This window comes from Pararge aegeria, chromosome 24, assembly GCF_905163445.1.
Source record: "Pararge aegeria chromosome 24, ilParAegt1.1, whole genome shotgun sequence".
Classification (NCBI taxonomy): Eukaryota; Metazoa; Arthropoda; class Insecta; order Lepidoptera; family Nymphalidae; genus Pararge; species Pararge aegeria.
Genome location: NC_053203.1, coordinates 2,867,473 through 2,887,645, shown reverse-complemented (window position 1 = coordinate 2,887,645; position 20,173 = coordinate 2,867,473). Strand labels below are relative to the sequence as shown.

The following is a 20,173-nucleotide window of genomic DNA, read 5'->3' as shown; positions in this document are numbered from 1 at the left end:
AATAGAAATAAAGATTATAAAATGGATAGAAGCAGGCGTCACTTTGCGGAAATCCATAATATATTATGAAAATTAAGCTAAATTTCCTATACTCCGCGAACAGCAGGAGAATCTGTATGGTGCAATTTATAATTTCTTCAATCCATATAATCCACACCACACAGATCCTCGGCAATGTACCCTCTACGCACGTTTCACTCCGAAACCGGAGCATCCTCAGGATGTTTACTTTAAAATGACTTAGGAGATGTTGACTTAACAATGACTTAGAAGATGTTGACTTTACAATGATTAATTGTTAAGAATTGTTGACTTAACAAATTCATTGTAAAGTCAACAAAGGTCATGCGCATCAGCTAGTTAACTTTTAAAACATCGCTAACTACGCGCTGACGATTTTTTTGTTTCACTGTACAATAAATCTTACTATGCTTATTATGGGTCTTAGGTGTTCTATGATAAAATGCGCGAGGCCCAACAGGAGATTCGCTCGCTAGCCGTCAACAGCACAACCACTACCACCACAGACAAGCGCTCCTCATCCACAGACAAGCATAAACCCAACAACACTGATGGTAACTATCCTTTTTGCTTCTGACAGTGCTAATATACCCTGTGCTCTGTGACCTCGAATATGTCACGACGAAAATACATACATCTAATAATCTAATGACAGAACGAATATCGTAAATGAATAAATATGATAACCAATCAGAATTAATATAGTCAGTTTATATTGAGCATATTTCGAGGTTAGGGAGCGAGACAATGTAAGATTAAGATGGTCCATGGATTGTCAATTTATAAAAGTCATAAATCGTTGTAGACAACTTCGTATTATGTTAAAAGATCCTAAAAAGTTACTTTCATTATCTAATACTCAAAATGACTATTAATTACTGCCAAATTATTTATGTGTGTGTACAAAAAAAGGTCGGTTGTATTTTTTTGGTAAAGTTACTTACAACACACTACACTATCTCTAGTAGGTACATCTTAAACTAATATATAAAGCTGAAGAGTTTGTTTGTTACTTAAACGCGATGATCACAGGAAATACTGGTTCTATTTGAAATATTATTTCAGTGTTACCTTGTATTGCCCACTTATCAAGAAAGGCTATAGGCTATATATCATCACGCTGATACCAATAGGAGCATAGCACACAAAATTCGGGGTTTTTTTTTCCTTTTGAAGAGCTTAAAGTTTCGATAAAATCATTACAAAGTTGTTCCCCTTTAAAAGTTTCAAAAAAAAGTTCTCGACAACGTATGTGTAACTTTTAACGTTGACTTACACGCAGACGAAGTCGCGAGAGACCACTAGTTATCTAAATAAAGTGGAACGGTTTCCTTGTATTGTGTTGTTTCGGTCAGGTAAGACGGCGCCCGGGCCCATGGTGGTTGGCGAGGATATGGATGACGAAGTGGCAAACGCCTGCGGGTCTGCGGTGCACGCGTATTCAGATATACACACCATGTCTCACGGTATGTAGTTTCTCCTTACTAATATTATAAATGCAACAATGTTCTTGTTTGTTTGTCCTTGCTTTAAGCCATAACTAAGCAACGATTCAACTTGATTTTTGGCGTAAAGTTAGTTTAAAGGACGGAATGTAACAAAAGATACTTTTTATCCAAAGAAAACCAACGGATCCGATCTGTCATTAATGCGGACGAAGAATGCGGAAAACAGCTAAAATCATAATTATTTTAATTCATTAGGAATTAAGCTTGCGTCTGAAAAAGAGATAAATTTTAAATTCTGATTCTCAACTAATAATTAAAAATATGTAAATGATATAGATGTATACAACAGTCCATTGCTGGACTAATGGCCTCTCCAAACTGTGTTTACTACGCTGGGGAGACGGGTTGGTGTCGGCTGTAGATTCTAGTAGTAGCACCGAGGAAGCTGCTGCCCGTTTTCCGTTATTTATTCCCGTAGTGACCTCGTACGACATCAGCGGGAAGAGGGTGGTGACAAGTGTATCCTGACCTGCCGTCACCATACCGCCTGATTGATATAGATGATTTCTTTAGGTACAACAGCCCTAGAAGAAATTATGGCTGAGAAGAAACGCGAGTCAGGCAACGCGGACGTGTTACCGGCCAAAGTTGCCGTTATGAGACCAATCTTGCGTTTCCTACAGCTGCTGTGTGAAAACCACAATCCTAATTTACAGGTATCAATTTGTTCCGAAATGTTATACTGCTCCTGAGATTATTTTAGAATTAACCTTAAAGATTCGTTGACAAAACAAGTTACTAAATGGATCAAATAATGTTTGCCTAAAGTTTGCTTAGAACTGCTTTTAAAAAAGATTTAGTTATACCGTCAATGTATTTTAAAACAGTTAGTTTATGCTTTGATATATCTCCTAAATTTGCACGTCACAGTGTAGAATTAAATATACCCGACGACATTTTGTCTTCTTGATTCGGTCAAGGAAATAATCTAGCTCGAATCTCAAAGGTAGCCTTTCTTTTTTAACTTCTAGAATCTTCTTCGCAACCAAAACAACAAATCGAACTACAACCTCGTGTCTGAGACACTGATGTTCTTGGATTGTATTTGCGGTTCCACCACTGGAGGTCTAGGCCTTCTGGGACTCTACATCAATGAAGGAAACGTGGCTCTTATCAACCAAACTCTTGAGACCCTTACGGAATATTGTCAAGGTATTGGGTTTACTGATCTCCGTCCAAAAATGTTTTTTTTTAGTGTAAATTTGTGTATCTTAGCCATTTGACGGCCGATTGGCGTGGGTTAATACAGTATCTCCTTACATTGTTTTTTTAAAAGCTTATAAGCTACTTGTGATGCTCGATAGAACCCGACGATCAAGACATTGCTTATACTAAAAAACACTAAACTTATAAAACAAAATATTTTAAATATACAAAGGTAATCATTTACAGGCCCCTGTCATGAGAACCAGAACTGTATAGCGATGCACGATAGCAATGGTCTAGATATAATAACAGCTCTAATTCTGAACGACATCAATCCCCTCGGCAAAACACGTATGGACCTTGTACTCGAGCTTAAGAACAACGCTTCCAAACTTCTGCTGGCCATCATGGAGTCAAGAAACGATTCTGAAAATAATGCTGAACGGATACTGTACAACATGAACCCTAAACAGTTGGTAAGGCCATAATTTTATTTTCAGAACATTCTGTTATTTTATTGTATACCATATAAAAGTCAGGATATCGAGAGAGCCTACAATGTAGCAGCCGTATCGCTCCATTATTAGCCAAAATCCTCAATTTCCATTTATCATTTAGTATGGCACGGTTGGAAGATGGAATGCCTGTAAATTTCGTTTCATGTTAAAAACGTCGTTAAGACTAACTTCCCGTAGAATTTATAATTTAAATATATGCTCTATCTATCCATAACTATAATTAAAACATGTATCGTTTATCCGCGAAAGAAAATGTCTTTCAATCAATCAAAAGTATCTCGTAAAATGTGTTCCCAATAATAGATTTTGTACAAAGGTTTCTCAACGAAAAGTTGTTATTTTACGATAACATTGTCCGCAGGTCGATGTCGCGTGCTCCGCATTCCATCAGGAAAACTCAATGGACGCAGATTCAGACTCAGAGGATGATGCGCCTATACAAGGTGTATCTCCTAAAGAAGTAAGTTCTATTGGTGATTTCGAATCTCAGCACCGCACAAGGAATTAGAATATCATCTGCTACAACGGTGAACAAAGTTTTCAACAACGTGTCACGTTATTCTTTAATCTTAAAGGTAAAATAAAGAATACCGGCACAATTTTAAAGATCAAGTATATTTGCAACTAATAGTATGATAAAACCAGACCAGTCTAAGCTCGACTGTATTTCGGTACCGCACTCTCCTTTTGTGGTAGGCCAGCATCAAGTTCCAGGCAGTCAGGGGTTTCAGTGCTGTGCCAGCCGCAGATGCAATTATGTCTGCTAACAGGTAGTCTAAAAGCAAGGCAACTTCTTATCCCACCGAAGTTCCTGAAATATCCATATAATAGGGCCTTAATTATTTTGACTTGCACTGGTATGGCCAAGGACTGCCAGTTCAGGTTTCTAGAAAGCAAAGGCAAGAGGGGCACCTACTACCTAATTTCTACAGGCTTCTAGGCAGGTGGCAGTCGAGTAATTTTTTGATAGACAACAATGTAGGTACTTAATTATGTTACAAGTAAATTGTAATGTTACTATGCTTGTAAATGTATCTACACTTGATTTATTATTTAAGGTCCTAAACACATTATGTAACTTAGGATGAACATACGAACTTAAGCTACGAATGAATAAAATAACAGCGACAAGCAATTGATACAATGAATACTTTTACAATCAACTTCAGTGATATTCTTTTATAAATATATTATAGGAGAATCGCACAACTCACCCAGTATGGGAATGTTAAGCCACAAGGATATTAAATCTCAGAGAATTATTTAATAAGTATAGCGATTAACAGTTTGAGTTTGAAAAATCACCACTGACATAAGAGAAACGTTCCGAAATACGTAAAGATGTACCAGAACAATTAAATAAAAGCTTAATATTTATTAAAATGTAAAAGAATGCAAAGGCATGTTACAAACGTGTGAAGTCTATCAATCCGTACTTGCCAAGTAGTAGACTACGACATAGATCCTTCTCATTCTGAGAGGAGACACGTGTCCTGTAGTGGACCGGTAATGAGTTGATGATGATGAAAGTAAATTCTAATAAACCTACAAAAGATAAGTTTGAGATTTTATTGGATTTAACAGTGCGTTGTATGGGGTACAGGTTGGCCACAACATCTACATACTGTGCCATCAGCTAGCGGAGCACAACAAGGAGTTGGCCACACTGGTGCGAGCCTCGCCTTCCGGACCCGCCGCGCCTGCGCTGCAGTACTACCGCACACACACAGCGCAGATTGAGGTGTGTACACGCAACACACACATTTCTTTATTAAGGAGGCTGACATCATCTGGGGATAGGACGAAGGGCACCAAGAATAATTGGAGGACATACTGGTTACCTAAATGAATTCTTGAAGAATTTTCAACTTGTTTTCAACTTAACAAGGTTAAGATGACCTTGATTAAGGTTACCTCTAAAAGTTTACTAAAATCTTCATTTGTTATTGAGTCTGGGTGTTTGTCTTTTATAGATATTTAACTTTGGCCGCAGCACGAATAAAGTATATATATATATATATATATATATGAATATTGTTCCACAATAAAATACCAGATATATGACATAATGCTCATAATGCTCTCATTACCATAAAGTACACAAGCCTGAACTGCAACCATCGAAACAAGATAATTTATGTCAACTAGCGTGGGAGTGAAAATAACTGTTAGTATCTTTGTCCTTCTCTCTCGCACGTATCTCTTTTTGTTGGCAGCACTTTAAAAGTTTTAACTTACTGATGTATAAATTCCGTGCTAGTTTGAAAAAGGATTTTCAACTATGTTCTGTCGGATGTAGATAGTCCGCAAAGATCGCAGCATGGAGCAAATCGTGTTCCCGATCCCGGAGATATGCGAGTACCTTCCCGCGGACAGTAAAAGCCGCGTGCTCCAAACGGCGGAGCGGGACGAGAAGGGCAGCAAAGTGGCCGACTTCTTCTCGCGGCTGGACAATCTTTTCCACGAGATGAAGTGGCAGAAAAAGCTGCGCGGTAAGTATTCCAAAGGTACGGGGATACATACAGGTTTACACGTCCACGTTTTTGTGTGTACGCTTACTAAACCTGCATTCATGCACGCTAGCGTGGATGTTCGACAAGGGTTACGTTTATTGTGTAGTTAGATATGTAGAAGCTCCCACTACATTACATTAGTAGATGAAGAGATTGTATCGAGGAAGAGTGAAGAATCCAATATACCGAAAAGACGGTATAAATATAGACGATTTCCGCGAGCATAATTGTCACCAGTCACCGGAGAAAATATTTTACTTTATGCCACTACAAGTTAGCCCTTGACCGCAATTCACCTGCTAGTAAATGTAGGTGAGTTTCCGTTAAGATAGTAACGAGTTTCCCTTTTAGGGATATGACAGCTATATTGAACCCATACCTAACAATAAATGGTTTCGACGCGACATCATGACGGAAAAGCCTTTAACACAAAGTTGGTATCGTCTAGAGTAGGCGTCAAGATCTGATGATATCTAATGGCAAAATCCTTTATATTAAAAAAAAACGATACTGTTACCCTGCCCAGCAGTGATAATACTTATTAGCATATTTTTCGCAGAAATAATGATTTTGCTATGATACCGGGTATTCTTTTTTGGAATGTTATACCAAACTTTATGGTATCGAGACAGGCATAAGAGTCATGTCTAACTGCTACCTTTGATTTGATTAAGGTGTAATACAATCCTGGTCGAACACCCTATGCTCGCTACTGCACATACGGAATACCTCCATCTTAACTCATACATATCAATACTAACACTATATATCCAAAAAGGAGTTTGATGGTTTTTTTACGCAGCTACGTGATTGTTTACAGAGATATATTAAAAAATGAAAGTAGCAAAAGCTACTCCAAACGCCAAACGCTCCACTCCGATTAACGCGTATTAATGTTCTCAGGACAATTAAATTTGATGTGATCAAAAACGCGTGGCTTTGTTTCAATACCAGTGGCGTATTGCCAATGTTTTACTATCCTTTTTGCGCGTAAGGGCCCGTTCACACAAGCAACTGGTGTCTCCGCAACAGTTTCGTCTCCCACATCAATCAACCAAAAGTGTCCTAGCCACTGAAATAAGTTGCATTGCACGGGCGCGCACTTTAATACACACATCACATTATGTAACAGAGACAAAAGTTGCTTGTGTGTACGCGCCGTAACTTCTTTAATGACTAGACTGACTGAATGGAAGTTAAGACTAATCTCAAAACTTTTTTGCTTTTGCATGTTTTATGTTACTAATACTTCTTGCTCATATCAATATTATTAGGGCCTCACTAAATAGAAGTTGTAAAGCCGGTGATTAGTTTTACAATGTCTTCTCCCTATCATCAGTAAATTGACATCCGAAAAAAGAAGACGTATCATTGCGTAACTATGCAACCGCTTTACAACGTTTTTTGTGATTAGTGAGTGACCATTGTTAAACGTATCTTTATGTTATCGTGATTTAAGCGACATCCCAACCGAAACCTGTAACGTTGGTAGATCCCCTACTAGGGGCTTGATGCCCCAGTCTAATAGTGTATCAACCTTTGTCCAGCATTAAAAGTCGTTTGATTAAAAGTGTTTCGAAAAGAGAATAAAAACTAGTCACAATGCCGTGCCATAGTAATACGGGAAAATTTGGGGTCCGAGAATTTGGGTTTTTTAAATATTTTTCTAGTTATGTAAGAAGTTTTTGGCAGCCTTATTTGTATAATGTTATATCTATATAATATGTCTGATGCTATCACACGTGCATTACAGTTTTCATTACTAAAAGATAATTTTTTTTTTTAAGTTCATTAAAAGATATCTTCGTTTCCTACCTCCAAGGCCATCTAATGAAAAATAAGTATGGAATAGTCTCCAAACTACATTTTCACCATCCATAGTTACAAAAATTAATAAGCACATTTTAGTAGCAGAGAGCTTTGTGTGACAGAGCTCGTCCGAGGAAGTACTCCCGCGATATTTATTTCAGTCTGAATTACAAGGCTTAACACCTACGCCTCTGATTGCTGAAAACATTTCGGCACTTTGCAGGAGTTGACCTCCGCGTACCCTGCGAAGTGTTGCACGGCGAGGAGTTTCCAAAGTACTAAAAAAAAATTGGTGTCATAACAGCAAGAAGTAACAGTATTTTTTTCTGTTACCCAGGTCAACCATTTCTATTTTGGGTATCCTCCTACATGTCTCTATGGAGCACCGTGTTGTTCAACTTTGCCGTTCTAATAAACGTGATCGTCGCTTTCTTCTATCCGTTTCGAGAGGAACATCTTGGTAAGTAAATATGTACTACACAAATAACGTTGTATTATAATGCCGATACAATCTCTTTAGTTTGTTCAATCGACATCTTTATATATAAAATGACTTGCTGTTTGTTAGTCTCACTAGTAAACTCGAGACCGGCTGGACCGATTTAGCCAATTTAGATTTTGAAATATTCGTGAAAGTCTAGGGAATGTTTAAACGGTGGTATAAATACTAAAACGACAATAATATATACATAATTCATCTGTACGTGTGTTTGTCACGAAACATTCCTAAACAGCTGGACTGTTTTTGGTGTAATTGGTTTTTGATAAAAGTGTGTATATTTCAATGGGTTTCTTGATGGTTTGAAAACACAATTGGACCCGGTATATGGCCCTGTTTAACGGGCCGGACGACCTTTGCCGAGTCCACTAGTTCAAAATAAAAGTTAAGGCGTTGATATGTGAGCCTCGGCTTCACGTTAAGGGGGATCGAGTTTGGACCGGCACGCATCTCTAACCTTTCGTAGCCATTTGCGTTAGTTTAAGCCATTAAATATCACTTGCTTCAACGGTGAAGGAAAACATCTCGAGGAATCCTGCATGGAGTTCTTCATAATGTTCTCAAGGACGTGTGAAGTCTATGAATCTGAGTTTCCTGTAGTGGGCCGGTTATGGGTTGATGATGATGTTGATAAGTCTGTGATATTGTCCAGAACTAGGCCAACACCTCTCCCTCGTGGTGTGGTGTGCGACGTTAGCTGCGGGCGCGCTGGTCACGTGGTTGCCTCGCAGTTCGGGAGCGCGCGCGTTGCTGGCCACGGGCATAGTGCGTCTGCTGTTCTCCGCTGGACCGGAGCCCACTCTTTGGGCCTTGGGGATGCTTACTGTGAGTATGAAACTGCTTGTCTCATATTAAAAGCGGTCACCTGACGTTATTGTGAGATGGCGACAAAAACAATAAGTTAAGCTAAGTTGGTTGTGGGCTCCGTGTAGACCCGGGCGCGTTTGAAAACTCGTAGCTTTAGGTTTAAGTTGATGAACGAAGTTATCACCATCCCCTTACAATTATGTAAACACATACGTATGAACGCTTCATGAGTGCATGTGATAGGCCTACATGAATAAAGACAATTTGAATTTGAAATTTTGTAAGTGATCACGACGGCCCGTGATCATCTGCAGCACCAAAGGCGTGGTCGGCTTTTCTCCTCCCTTGAATAACGCTATAATATAGTTTTGCTTCAACGGTGAAGGATAACATCGTAAGGAAACCTGCATGCCTGAGTTCTAACAATAATGTACTCGAAGGTGTGAAGAGTCAACCAATCCGCAATGGGCCAGCGTGGTGGACTAAGACCTTAACCCCTTCTCATTGTACCAGGAGACCCAGATATATATATATATATATTCAGTGGCTAGGATACCAGGCATCCATGGTAACGATGGAATTTGTTTCTTCTTTTGTTCTCGGTTTGTCTCCGTACGTATAACGTACGCGAGCCGTGCGTGCGCATGATTGCGTATGCGTATATGGAACAAGTTTTAGATGGGGCCGCGCGTATTGTTAGTCTGTGAAATATAAATAGGATTAAGAAGAATATGTTTATTGTATCAATTGTTCGCTAATAAAATTAGGTGAATAAATAATTACAAATACTGTAATTAATATTATATACATATACGTGTTGTGTGTTTGCGTGTAAAGAAGAAGACTTTACACGCAAACACACAACACGTATTTGTTTTTTTCCTCGACAAGTTAGCCGTTGACTGCAATCACATAGATAGTAAGGGATGATGCAGTCTAAGATGTTAGCGGGCTAACCTGTTAGGGGTAGTTATAATATATATAAACCCATGCTCCTAATCGGTTTCTAACCAACATCGTACCGGAACGCTAAATCGTGGCACGCCTGTGTCGGTAGGCTGGTAACTAGCCACGGTCGAAGCCTCCAACCAGGCCAGACCACGCAAAACTTCGTAATTATAAATTGCCAAACAGCTCCTGCCGGGAGTCGAACCAACTTAAAATCACTGCGCTCACCGCTTCTCCATGAAGGTCGTTAAAACATATTTAATAAACCCCTCGCACAATAATCGCTACTTAGCGATAAGGCCGCCTATTCTATTCTACTACATTCTTGAAGTGTTTGTTTGTTTTTTTTCTGAACTCGATGTGGTGTACAAATAAAGAGTATTAATAAATAAATAATTATTGTGCTGTGCTGTGTCTTATTGTGCTGTTGTATTTGTATCTCTGTAAATTTTCTCTGTGGTGTACAATAATTTAGACGGCCGATTGGCGCAGTGGGCAGCGACCCTGCTTTCTGAGTACAAGACCGTGGATTCGATTCCCACAACTGGAAAATGTTTGTGTGATGTACATGAATGTTTTTCAGTGTCTGGGTGTTTATATGTATTTTATAAGTGTTTATGTATGTTATTCATGAAAATATTCATCAGTTATCTTAGTTCCCATATAACAAGCAACGCTTACTTTGGGGCTAGATGGCGACGTGTGTATTGTAGTAGTATATTTATTATTTATTTAAAAGTTTATTCATTAATTCAAATTATTCCAGATAGTGGTGAAAGGCGTCCACCTAGTGAGCATCATGGGCAACCGCGGCACACTGTCCAAGTCCACTCGCAGTGTGGTCACCGACCCCGAGCTACTGTACCACGGAGTCTACCTCATCTTCTGCTTCCTGGGCATATGCTGGCATCCGTTCTTCTTTTCTGTTCTGGTGAGACTGTGTTTTTTTATTCGGGTACTTAGTAATAAAATACACATGCAGTAGCTTCTACCTATCGAGATGATCTATCTAGGAAGATTAACACACTTGAGAACATCCTATCCACGTCCATTTGTTAACGGAAGATTCAAATTATGGTAAATGATTCACGAGTTCTTTTATCATCACTGTAATTTTCCTCACTACTACATCTGCTGTTGAAGAAAGGAAAAGAGGAAGAAATGATATTTCTGCTCGGGTAAGACAAACTTGATGATGTTCTTATTTTTTACTTTCAGTAAGTGGGTATTTATTTCTTTTGGTGCGTAATGAGAATCAGATAAGAGTAAATTTTATAGGATTTAAATAATAATAAATATCCTGATATTTAAATAATTATAATAATATAATTGTATACGATGTTTTGTTATACTTGTCTCTTTGTTCTATGTAGTTTTTGTGGTGTGCAATAAAAGTATATTCATTCATTCTCCTGGCCGTATCCGACCACAGCGACTCATTATAGATACTATTATGAGCGTCTCTAATGTGCTCTGAAGTGGCTGGCAAAAACACTTTTTGTTTTAAATGTGCGATCACATTGACAGCACGACAGTACTCCACCAATTGTAAATATATGGCCGGCGACGGTCTGGCCTTTATCTCATTACGCCTAGGATCTTGCTCTGCGCGCCTTTTAACTTCAAACTCCGACACTTTTTTGTTTACGGAGTGTCTCCATCGCGACCGATCTTCTGCCTCAAATTCCGACAGTAATAACAATAAATATACTACAAGCCACAAAGTTAGCGTAGCTTGTGTTATGGGTACTAAGATGACTGATGAATATTTTTATGAATGCTGCACATAAATTTTTAGAATATACATATAAACCCAGACACTCAAAAACATTCATGTTCATCACACAAAACATTTTTCAATAGTATTTTAAAATACATTTAATACAATAAAATCAAATGACAAAACTAATGAGAAAATATTACGACAAAATATATATGTATAATTGTAAACAATATAAAGATATTAAGTAAAAAAAAAATAGTGACATGTAAAACATGAATCTTATGCTAAGTGCTAAGAAGACTTATCTGTATATTTTAAATAAAATAGAATTTAAAATCAATGTAAATTTTATATATTTGTGATGAGAAATTAATGGCTTTTCTATTCAAATTCATAATTTCTTTATTCATGTAGACCTATCACAGGCACTTATGATATCAAGCGTTCATACAACTTAAACCTAAAGCTACGAGAGTTCCAAACGCGCACTGGTCTAAGAAGAGCCCACATCAAACTTAGCCGGGTAAATTTATTTATATACTAGCTGTTGCCCGCGACTTCGTCTGCGTGTGATTTTGTTTTTTGATGTGGCATTAAATTTAGTTGTAGATCTAAAAAAAATAAAGTTTTCAGTATCGCTAAGCCTTAAATGAGGGGTTTGCTGCTGTCCGTTGAGGAGTTTTGTCCTCTATCTCCAACCAAAAATTGGGCAAAATTAAACACATATTAGATAGTACCGGCTAGTGTCGGCCGACTGGCGCAGTGGGCAGCGACCCTGCTTTCTGAGTCCAAGGCCGTGGGTTCGATTCCCACAACTGAAAAATGTTTGTGTGATGAGCATTAAGTGTTTTTCAGTGTCTGGGTGTTTATATGTATTTTCTAAGTATTTATGTATATATAATTCATAAAAATATTCATCAGTCATCTTAGTACCCATAACACAAGCTACGCTTACTTGTGTGACTACGATGTGTGTATTGTCGTAGTATATTTATTTATTTATTTATTTTATTTATAGTACAAAAATAATTATTTAAATCGGTTATAATTTGTCGGAGTTATGGTGTAAAATCGTCAAACACTCATCCCCTCTCCCAAAGGAACCGAGCTTAATATCGGGATAAAAAGTTACTTCTAACACTTCCAAGAATATACACATATTATTAGAATATACAAAGTTTCATGAGGATCGGTTAAGTACTTTTTGCGTGAAAGCGTAACAAACAAACTCACATTGACATTTATAATATTAGTAGGGATAGGGATATTTATTTATTTATTTATTTTCCGATTTTTTATGCGATACGCGAAACTGTTTTGGAGCGCGGAAATATGGCACTAACGGCGCTGTCTTAACGCCCGCCAGTTGCTGGACCTGGTATACCGCGAGGAGACTCTGCTCAACGTCATGCGGTCAGTGACCCGCAACGGCCGGTCCATTCTGCTGACGGCGGTGCTGGCGCTGGTACTGGTGTACATGTTCTCCATCGTTGGCTACATGTTCTTCCGGGACGACTTCCTGGTCAACGTGGACAGGCTTGATGGTGCGTATAACTCATCTTTCGTCTGGGAGGCTTCTGATCAGAGACATGCCTTTAGCGTTGCGGTACGATTATCCAGGATTTCCTAATCAAACGCGACGAATAAACTGGGGATAAGAAAGGGCCTTTTGACTACCTCCCAGGTTTTGTTTGTTTGTTTGTTAAAACGTTCTGGATGAAATTTTGCAGAAATGCATCCCGGAGATGGATGGATATAGAAATTATTTATCCCGGGAAAACTATTGGAACAAGTTATGTGCAGGTTTTAAAAAAAGCTTAACTTATCTTAGTAAAATTTTTCATCTTCACATCCATATTAAATTTTTGTTCATTCCACTAAATGTTATCTCACCTGGTCATGATGTAGTCTAAGATGGTAGCACGCTAACCTGTTATGGAGTATGGCAGTTATATATAACCTATACTCCCAATCGGTTTCTACGCCACATCGTACCGGAACGCTAAATCGCTTAGTGGCACGAATTTGTCGGTAGGGTCATTTTATCGTCATGAAAATTTACGTTTTATTGGTTTATTAAGCAGAGCTAGAGTTTTTTTGACAGAGCTCATCCGGGGCAGTGCTATCGCATTGCTGTGTTCCGGGTAGGTATTACATATCTTGTGACAGGCTTTCGACAGGCGCAAATCTTGCATTCACTGCTGTCAAACGCCACTTTTGTTTATTCATTGTATGGAAAAGTGACGTTTGACAGCAGTGATTGCAAGATTTGCGCCTGCCGCAAGCCTGTCGCGAGATACGTAATCATCTTGCCTTTCTGAAGGGAATGGAACCGTGTTGTAATTAAAAGCTCATAAGGCTTAGCACCGACGCCTCTAATTTATGGGGCGGCACTTTGCTGCACTTGTCCCACGCACACCAAGTGATACTCTGTTAATGGGCTTTCCTAGGTTGAACTTCATTTGTAAACTTAAATCTAAAGCGATGTTTGCAAATGGTTCCTGAATGATGTTTCTATTTTTGCAGATGATGACGATCCACTGTTCGAACCGGACAAGTGTGAAACGGGCGACGACCCCGCCGCCAAGTACCGCCGCGCCGCGCAGACGCGCTTCGTGTCCGTGGGGGGCGAGTTGCGGGAGAGGAGCTGCGACTCCCTCATCATGTGTATCATCACCACTCTCAACCTGGGCCTGAGGAACGGGGGCGGGATCGGTGATATTCTCCGCTCGCCGGCCAGCTTCGTAAGTTTGGACAAGATCATCATCATACTAATTTATTATAGCATTTTCTTGTAGGCTTTAGGTTGCCTGGAAGAGATCGCTGTTTAGCGATAAGGCCGCCAAATTGTACGTTATACCTTATTGTGCTGTTGTATTTGTATCTCTGTAAATTTTCTCTGTGGTGTACAATAAAAGTGTATTCATTCATTCATGATCATCATCGACCCAATGCCGACACTCTCCAGGGCACGAATCTCCTCCCACAATAAGAAGGCTTCGGCCGAAGTCCACCACGCTGGTCCAGTGTGGATTGGGAGACTCCTCACTTCTTTGAAAACATAATAGAGAACTCTCAATCGTGCAGGTTTCCTCACGATATTTTAATTGCACCGCTTCTTAAACAAGATAACTAATCCTAATGCTGTACGAAGTGACTAAGGGAATGTAAAGGATAATCGGCAGTTTGTGCGTGCGTGCGTGCGTGCTTGAGTGCGTCCGAGCGTGCGTGCTTGCGTGCGTGCGTGCGTGAGTGTGTGTGAGTGCACAGAGGAGTCTGCTTGCCCGATCTAAAGTTGAATTCCCTTAGTCGCCTCGTACGCCACGCGCGGTGAGTTTATGCTGATCTGCTAAAAGTGCACATAAGAGGATACCAATTTAATTTGAACAGGAGCCATTATACGTGGGCCGCGTGGTGTACGACCTGGTGTTCTACTTCGTGGTGATTGTCATCGTGCTCAACTTGATCTTCGGTGTGATCATCGACACCTTCGCCGACCTGCGTAGCGAGAAGCAGCAGAAGGAGCTCATCCTGAAAAACACGTGTTTTATTTGTGGTGAGTGTTATTTTTATATCTCTTTACAATGTTTCCAAATTTGACGGCTGACATGCGCAGTGGGCAGCGACCCTGCTTTCTGGTGTTTGGGTGATGAACATGGATGTTTTTCAGTGTCTGGCTGTTTATTTGGATATTATAAGTATTTATATATATTATTTATAAAAAATATTCATCAGTCATCTTACCCATAACACAAGCTACACTTACTTTGGGGCTAGATAGCGATGTTTGCATTGTCGTAGTATATTTATTTATTTATTATTATTTATTTTATTTATTAATAAGTGGAAACGAGCGGATCAATGGCCTTATAAATGAAATCATTCAATCGGATTAATAAGTAACGCTATGATACAATTTATCCTCTAAGCTTTGCTGTACGTTAAAGCGAATATTATAGATCAATGAGATAATTTAAATGAGTGATTAAATTATAACGAATCACAGGAAGCGTAAGGTCATAACGGCACTAGACAGTGGAATATGGAAACTCCTTTAAAATATGAGCAGCAGTGGGCGTTTCTTCGGTTTGGAAATACGTAATAAAAGAAAACTAGCTGACCCGTGCAACTTCGTTGGAAGATGAAACGTGATGAAACTTCGTTCGTGAAAATCGTTGGAGCCGATTCCGAGATACCAATTATGTAAATACAAGAATTGCTCGTTTAAATATATAAGATTAAGGGCTGCTTTTGTTTCAGGATTAAACCGCTCCGCCTTCGACAACAAAAAGGTGTCCTTCGAAGAGCACATAAAAAGTGAGCACAACATGTGGCACTACCTGTACTTCATGGTACTAGTGCGAGTCAAAGACCCCACGGAGTTCACCGGCCCGGAGAGCTACGTTCACTCTATGATCAAGGTATTGATCAAGCATTAACTGACTATTTCTTGTATAGCATCGATAGCCAAAATTTATCTCGGTGTATTACTGTGCTATGCAGAGAAGTACTTTTCGCTTATGATCACTGTATGAGAATACAAAGGTAAAGATGAACGGGCATGCGGTGTCTATAGCTGACGACCTTGAGCTATCGACCAAAATTATATTTTGATTACCCTATAAAAATGTTATCCAGACCAGGCGGGTGGAACACCTGTAAATAAAACCATCACCCAAAAACACTTCGCTCGGAATCCAAGGACACGTCCCCTGTGTCCATCAAGTTGAGCCGTTGCTGTTAAGCCTCATGCACCGGCAACTGCCCCTTTAGACCAGAACACAACATTGCAACAATGCTGAAGAAATTCCCCAGACAAGCTCTGACACACAACTAACTCTTTTCACAATTCTTCGTTTTTGCCTGTTTGAAGCATAGGGGAATAACTAACTGTCTTTGTACAGAGTAACAACCTGGACTGGTTCCCGCGTCTGCGAGCGCTGTCTCTGATGGGCGGGGGTCAGGGCGAGGGCGGCGAGTTGGAGCTCCGGAACCTGCAAGCTCAGCTGGAACGAGCGCAGGGCGCAGTCCGGGCGCTCACCGACTTGCTGACAGACCTGCGAGATCAGGTGACGTCACTTTATGTCCCTAAGCGTCCTCATTTTTAGTGAAATAGTTAATTTGAGCTGGAAGATTGCGACTAAAGCTGGTTTTAAACTAGTTAAATTAATCGTCGGAACAGTTGTTTGATTACATACACCCAAAAACTATTCAAGGTCAAGAAGTCGGCTGCGGCTAGTTACCACCATACCGACAAAGACGTACCGCTAAGTGATTTAGCGTTGCGGTACGTTTTGTCGCGTATAAACCAATTAGGAGTATGGGCTTATAAACTGCAATACACGCCAACAAGTTAGCCCGCTATCATCTTAGAAAGTATCATAACTTATCATGTGATGAGATGGCAGTCAAGGGCTAAATTGTATTGGTATAAAAATTATATAATTATTGGACGGCCGATTGGCGCAGTTTGCAGCGACCCTGCTTTCTGAGCCCGAGGCTCGATTCCCACTACTGGAAAATGTTTCTGTGATAAGCATGAATATTTTTCAGTGCCTGGGTGTTTAAATGTGTTTTCTAAGTATTTATGTATATAATTCTTAAAAACATTCATCAGGCATCTTAGTACCCATAACACAAGCTTACTTTGGGGCTAGGCGGCGATGTGTGTATTGTCGTAGTATATTTATTATTATTATTATTATTATTATTAAAAAAAAAAAAAAAAAAAAGAGTAAAATAAGTAATTCAACGTAATAAAATCGCTCGATTTATTTATTACATCGGTAACCATTTTGTCCCCTTAGAAACGTAAAGTCAATGAACCGGTTAAACAAAAACTATATTTTAACCGGTTCCAAGCCCTTATCCAATGTGTTATAATTGATATGTTCAATAGAACGGTCAGTCTGGGACCGAGTGCCGCAGTCAGCATCCTGTTACGATTATAACGATATCACTTGCTTTTTTTATATTAATAAGGGTAGGAGACCAAGGAGATCGCAACCTGGTTTTTTTTGGCAACGCTTCGCAGGGCATGCAAGTAACGCGACCTACAAAGTGCCGCCCTGTGTAGGTCCTAAGCATCATGTTCCCGCGCCTTTTATATCAGAAACACGGTATTGCCGCTTGACGGCAGAAGTAAGCATGAGCTCTGTCACAGAAAGATCTACGTATAAAACCTCGAGGGCTTCTGGAAGGAGTCTCTTTCGGGATAAATTGTCCTTATGCAAATCCTGTACTTATTATTTTTTTCACTCTATTTTTAGTAATGAATTTTATTATTATTATTATATGTTTAACACTACTCAATCTTACAGATGACGGAACAGCGCAAACAAAAGCAACGTATCGGTCTCCTGAACTCCACATCCGCTTACTTGCAGAACTTGCAAATGAATCTACCGCCGTGAGAGAAATACTCCATTCTTCCATACATACTGTATTTTACGTGCATTCCGGTCGGCCTTTACCCGACCATTTTTCTTAGCTAATGTTTTGTTGTTGTCATCGAAGTATTCACGTTGGAGCTCGATATCACGAAAATGGAATATCGAATTTTCTTACGCATGAGTGCCAAGAATAACACCTGATCAAAGTATTTTGGGAGAACACTATCTAAAAGAATAATATCCTGTGTTTTTGTGTGGTATTTTTCAGTGGTAACGGTTAGGAATCGCACAATAATAATAAATTAAATTAATATAAGATTATTGCTCAGAGCCCAAGTGAGTGTGAGATCAAACGGAAAACGTATGGAATTCTAAATGTGTAGAGTTATTATTTAGATTTTATATAATTTTTATTAGTGTTTTTACCTACACTTGGAGGAATTATCAATTTATAAATTTAAAATGCATATAAAAAAATTCGGAACCGAAAGGATTTGAACCTGCGACTCTCTGATAATCGCGGCCTGAGCGCTTTCTCCAATTAAGCTACGGCTCTCCTACCGTCGATGCCGAAATTAGTATATGCCTTTCACATCAGTCTTATAGCGACTGTAGCGTCATCTAGTAGGAAACGTTTCGATCTACTTTTTCAAAGGTCCATATTACAATGAGACGAGTTACATTAAGGATATTAACAAATCAATCAGGCTTAACGTTGTGGTAGTAACGCAGTATTTTGTCACACTTCAATCGACAGCACCTTTCAAAGCGTGAAAAAGACTGCAATTATTCCGACGTTATGCCACACAAGGCTCTAAATGCATCACAACTACCTCATTGTGGGTTGGAGTCTCGCTTTTTTCTCTTAGTTTAACTCAACAAATCTCTCGAACTTCTTTTCTTAATGTTTGGTAATGGCATTGACAGCAGCAAGATGTGAACTGCACTCAATTTATTAAAGCTTAAGTTTTATTTACAACCGAATAAGTAGAAATATTAACTAAAAGTATAATATATTTCAATGTAATATTTGTTTCAATTGAAGCTGATCGTACTTTAACTCGCGACCACCGTGCCCTTTTTTTTTTTTTTTTTTTGTGAATACTGTTTTAGGTTTAACATAATTGCAATACCTTAGGTTACCACCTTAGACTGCATCATAACTTACTCGAGGTCAGATTGTAGTCAAGGGGTAACTGGTAGTGACAAAAAGATTCAAAAGGCCAAATTGGCGTTACCAGAAATTTGTATACATTCGATAATTTCACATAAATTGTGCAGATTATTAATAATTATTATTATTACTGTCATTTATTGTTTTTTTTTTTTTTTAATAATGCTTAGTTACAAAAAAACACTATTAAAAATTTATAAAAAATACTTTACACAATTATTATTTAATTCAGACGTTTCCATCCATAGAAGATTAGTACATATGTCAATAACAATTTTTTCTTAACCACTATTTTAGTATTGATTAGTTTGAATTAATTAAAAACAATAACTAACTCGCCTTATTGCTAGATTCATACCGGCGCAGGATATTTTACGCAGATATTACGCAGCAATTACCTTTATGATGCCGATGTCGCTGTTACGTAAATGCTGTAATGCGATGCGATTTTTTCATTTTTTTGACTTGAGTACCTACACTAGCTACAAAATAAAATAGCCGCGAGTTATGTACGATCATGAATCTTCGAATAGCCTTCTAGGAATCGTGTGATGTAAAGGATTTGATAGTGAATATTTTACTGTTTTGAAGTTTCTAGATTTTTCTTGTAGTTTAAATTGACATGTTTTGCGGCAGGTTGTTGTAAATTGTATTCTTACAACTATCGGTTGCCAGCGACTTCTTCCGCGTGTAATTTGTAATAAGTGAAGTTTTTTATACGAAAATCTTTTATAGAATCTTCCAAACTCTGTTTCACCCATTTAGGGGTAGATTGATCAGGAACTCTAAGCGGAACGTCTTAAAGGGAATATACTTCGTGAATTTTTATGCCTCTAACTTCAAAAAATATCGGAATCTCACACACCATTTTAATGGATTGTAATGAAAAACAATGGGTCGAAATATCGATAATTCCAAATAATTACGACTAGTTTTCTATTCAATCTATTATTATTTCGACAAACCACGTTAATTTTGTTTAAGAGCATTAAAAATAATAAGCAAAATAGAAAAGTCTTCAGGCATTTGTAATATTAAAAAAATGTTGCACAGCCAAATATAAGCAATAATAATATATAAATATTTTCAATTAAAGTTTTGACCATTTAATCTAA

The 20,173-nt window shown here is 38.6% G+C and overlaps 1 protein-coding gene across 7 annotated transcripts in view; it reads left to right on the top strand.

Annotated features, from left to right (window-relative positions):
• LOC120634466 (inositol 1,4,5-trisphosphate receptor) overlaps positions 1-18,303 on the top strand; it is a 105,098-nt gene extending 86,795 nt beyond the window's left edge. For all 7 annotated transcript variants that reach the window (XM_039905075.1, XM_039905076.1, XM_039905073.1 and 4 more), the window contains 17 exons: positions 449-575; positions 1,377-1,487; positions 2,043-2,185; positions 2,501-2,681; positions 2,922-3,151; positions 3,555-3,653; positions 4,797-4,934; positions 5,493-5,685; positions 7,853-7,975; positions 8,667-8,839; positions 10,536-10,700; positions 12,859-13,036; positions 14,019-14,236; positions 14,883-15,048; positions 15,753-15,913; positions 16,397-16,561; positions 17,813-18,303. In XM_039905075.1, coding sequence (XP_039761009.1) covers positions 449-575; positions 1,377-1,487; positions 2,043-2,185; positions 2,501-2,681; positions 2,922-3,151; positions 3,555-3,653; positions 4,797-4,934; positions 5,493-5,685; positions 7,853-7,975; positions 8,667-8,839; positions 10,536-10,700; positions 12,859-13,036; positions 14,019-14,236; positions 14,883-15,048; positions 15,753-15,913; positions 16,397-16,561; positions 17,813-17,905 — 2,664 coding nt within the window. In that variant the 3' untranslated portion in view covers positions 17,906-18,303. The remainder of the gene's footprint in view (positions 1-448; positions 576-1,376; positions 1,488-2,042; positions 2,186-2,500; positions 2,682-2,921; positions 3,152-3,554; positions 3,654-4,796; positions 4,935-5,492; positions 5,686-7,852; positions 7,976-8,666; positions 8,840-10,535; positions 10,701-12,858; positions 13,037-14,018; positions 14,237-14,882; positions 15,049-15,752; positions 15,914-16,396; positions 16,562-17,812) is intronic.
• The last annotated feature ends 1,870 nt before the right edge of the window (positions 18,304-20,173 follow it).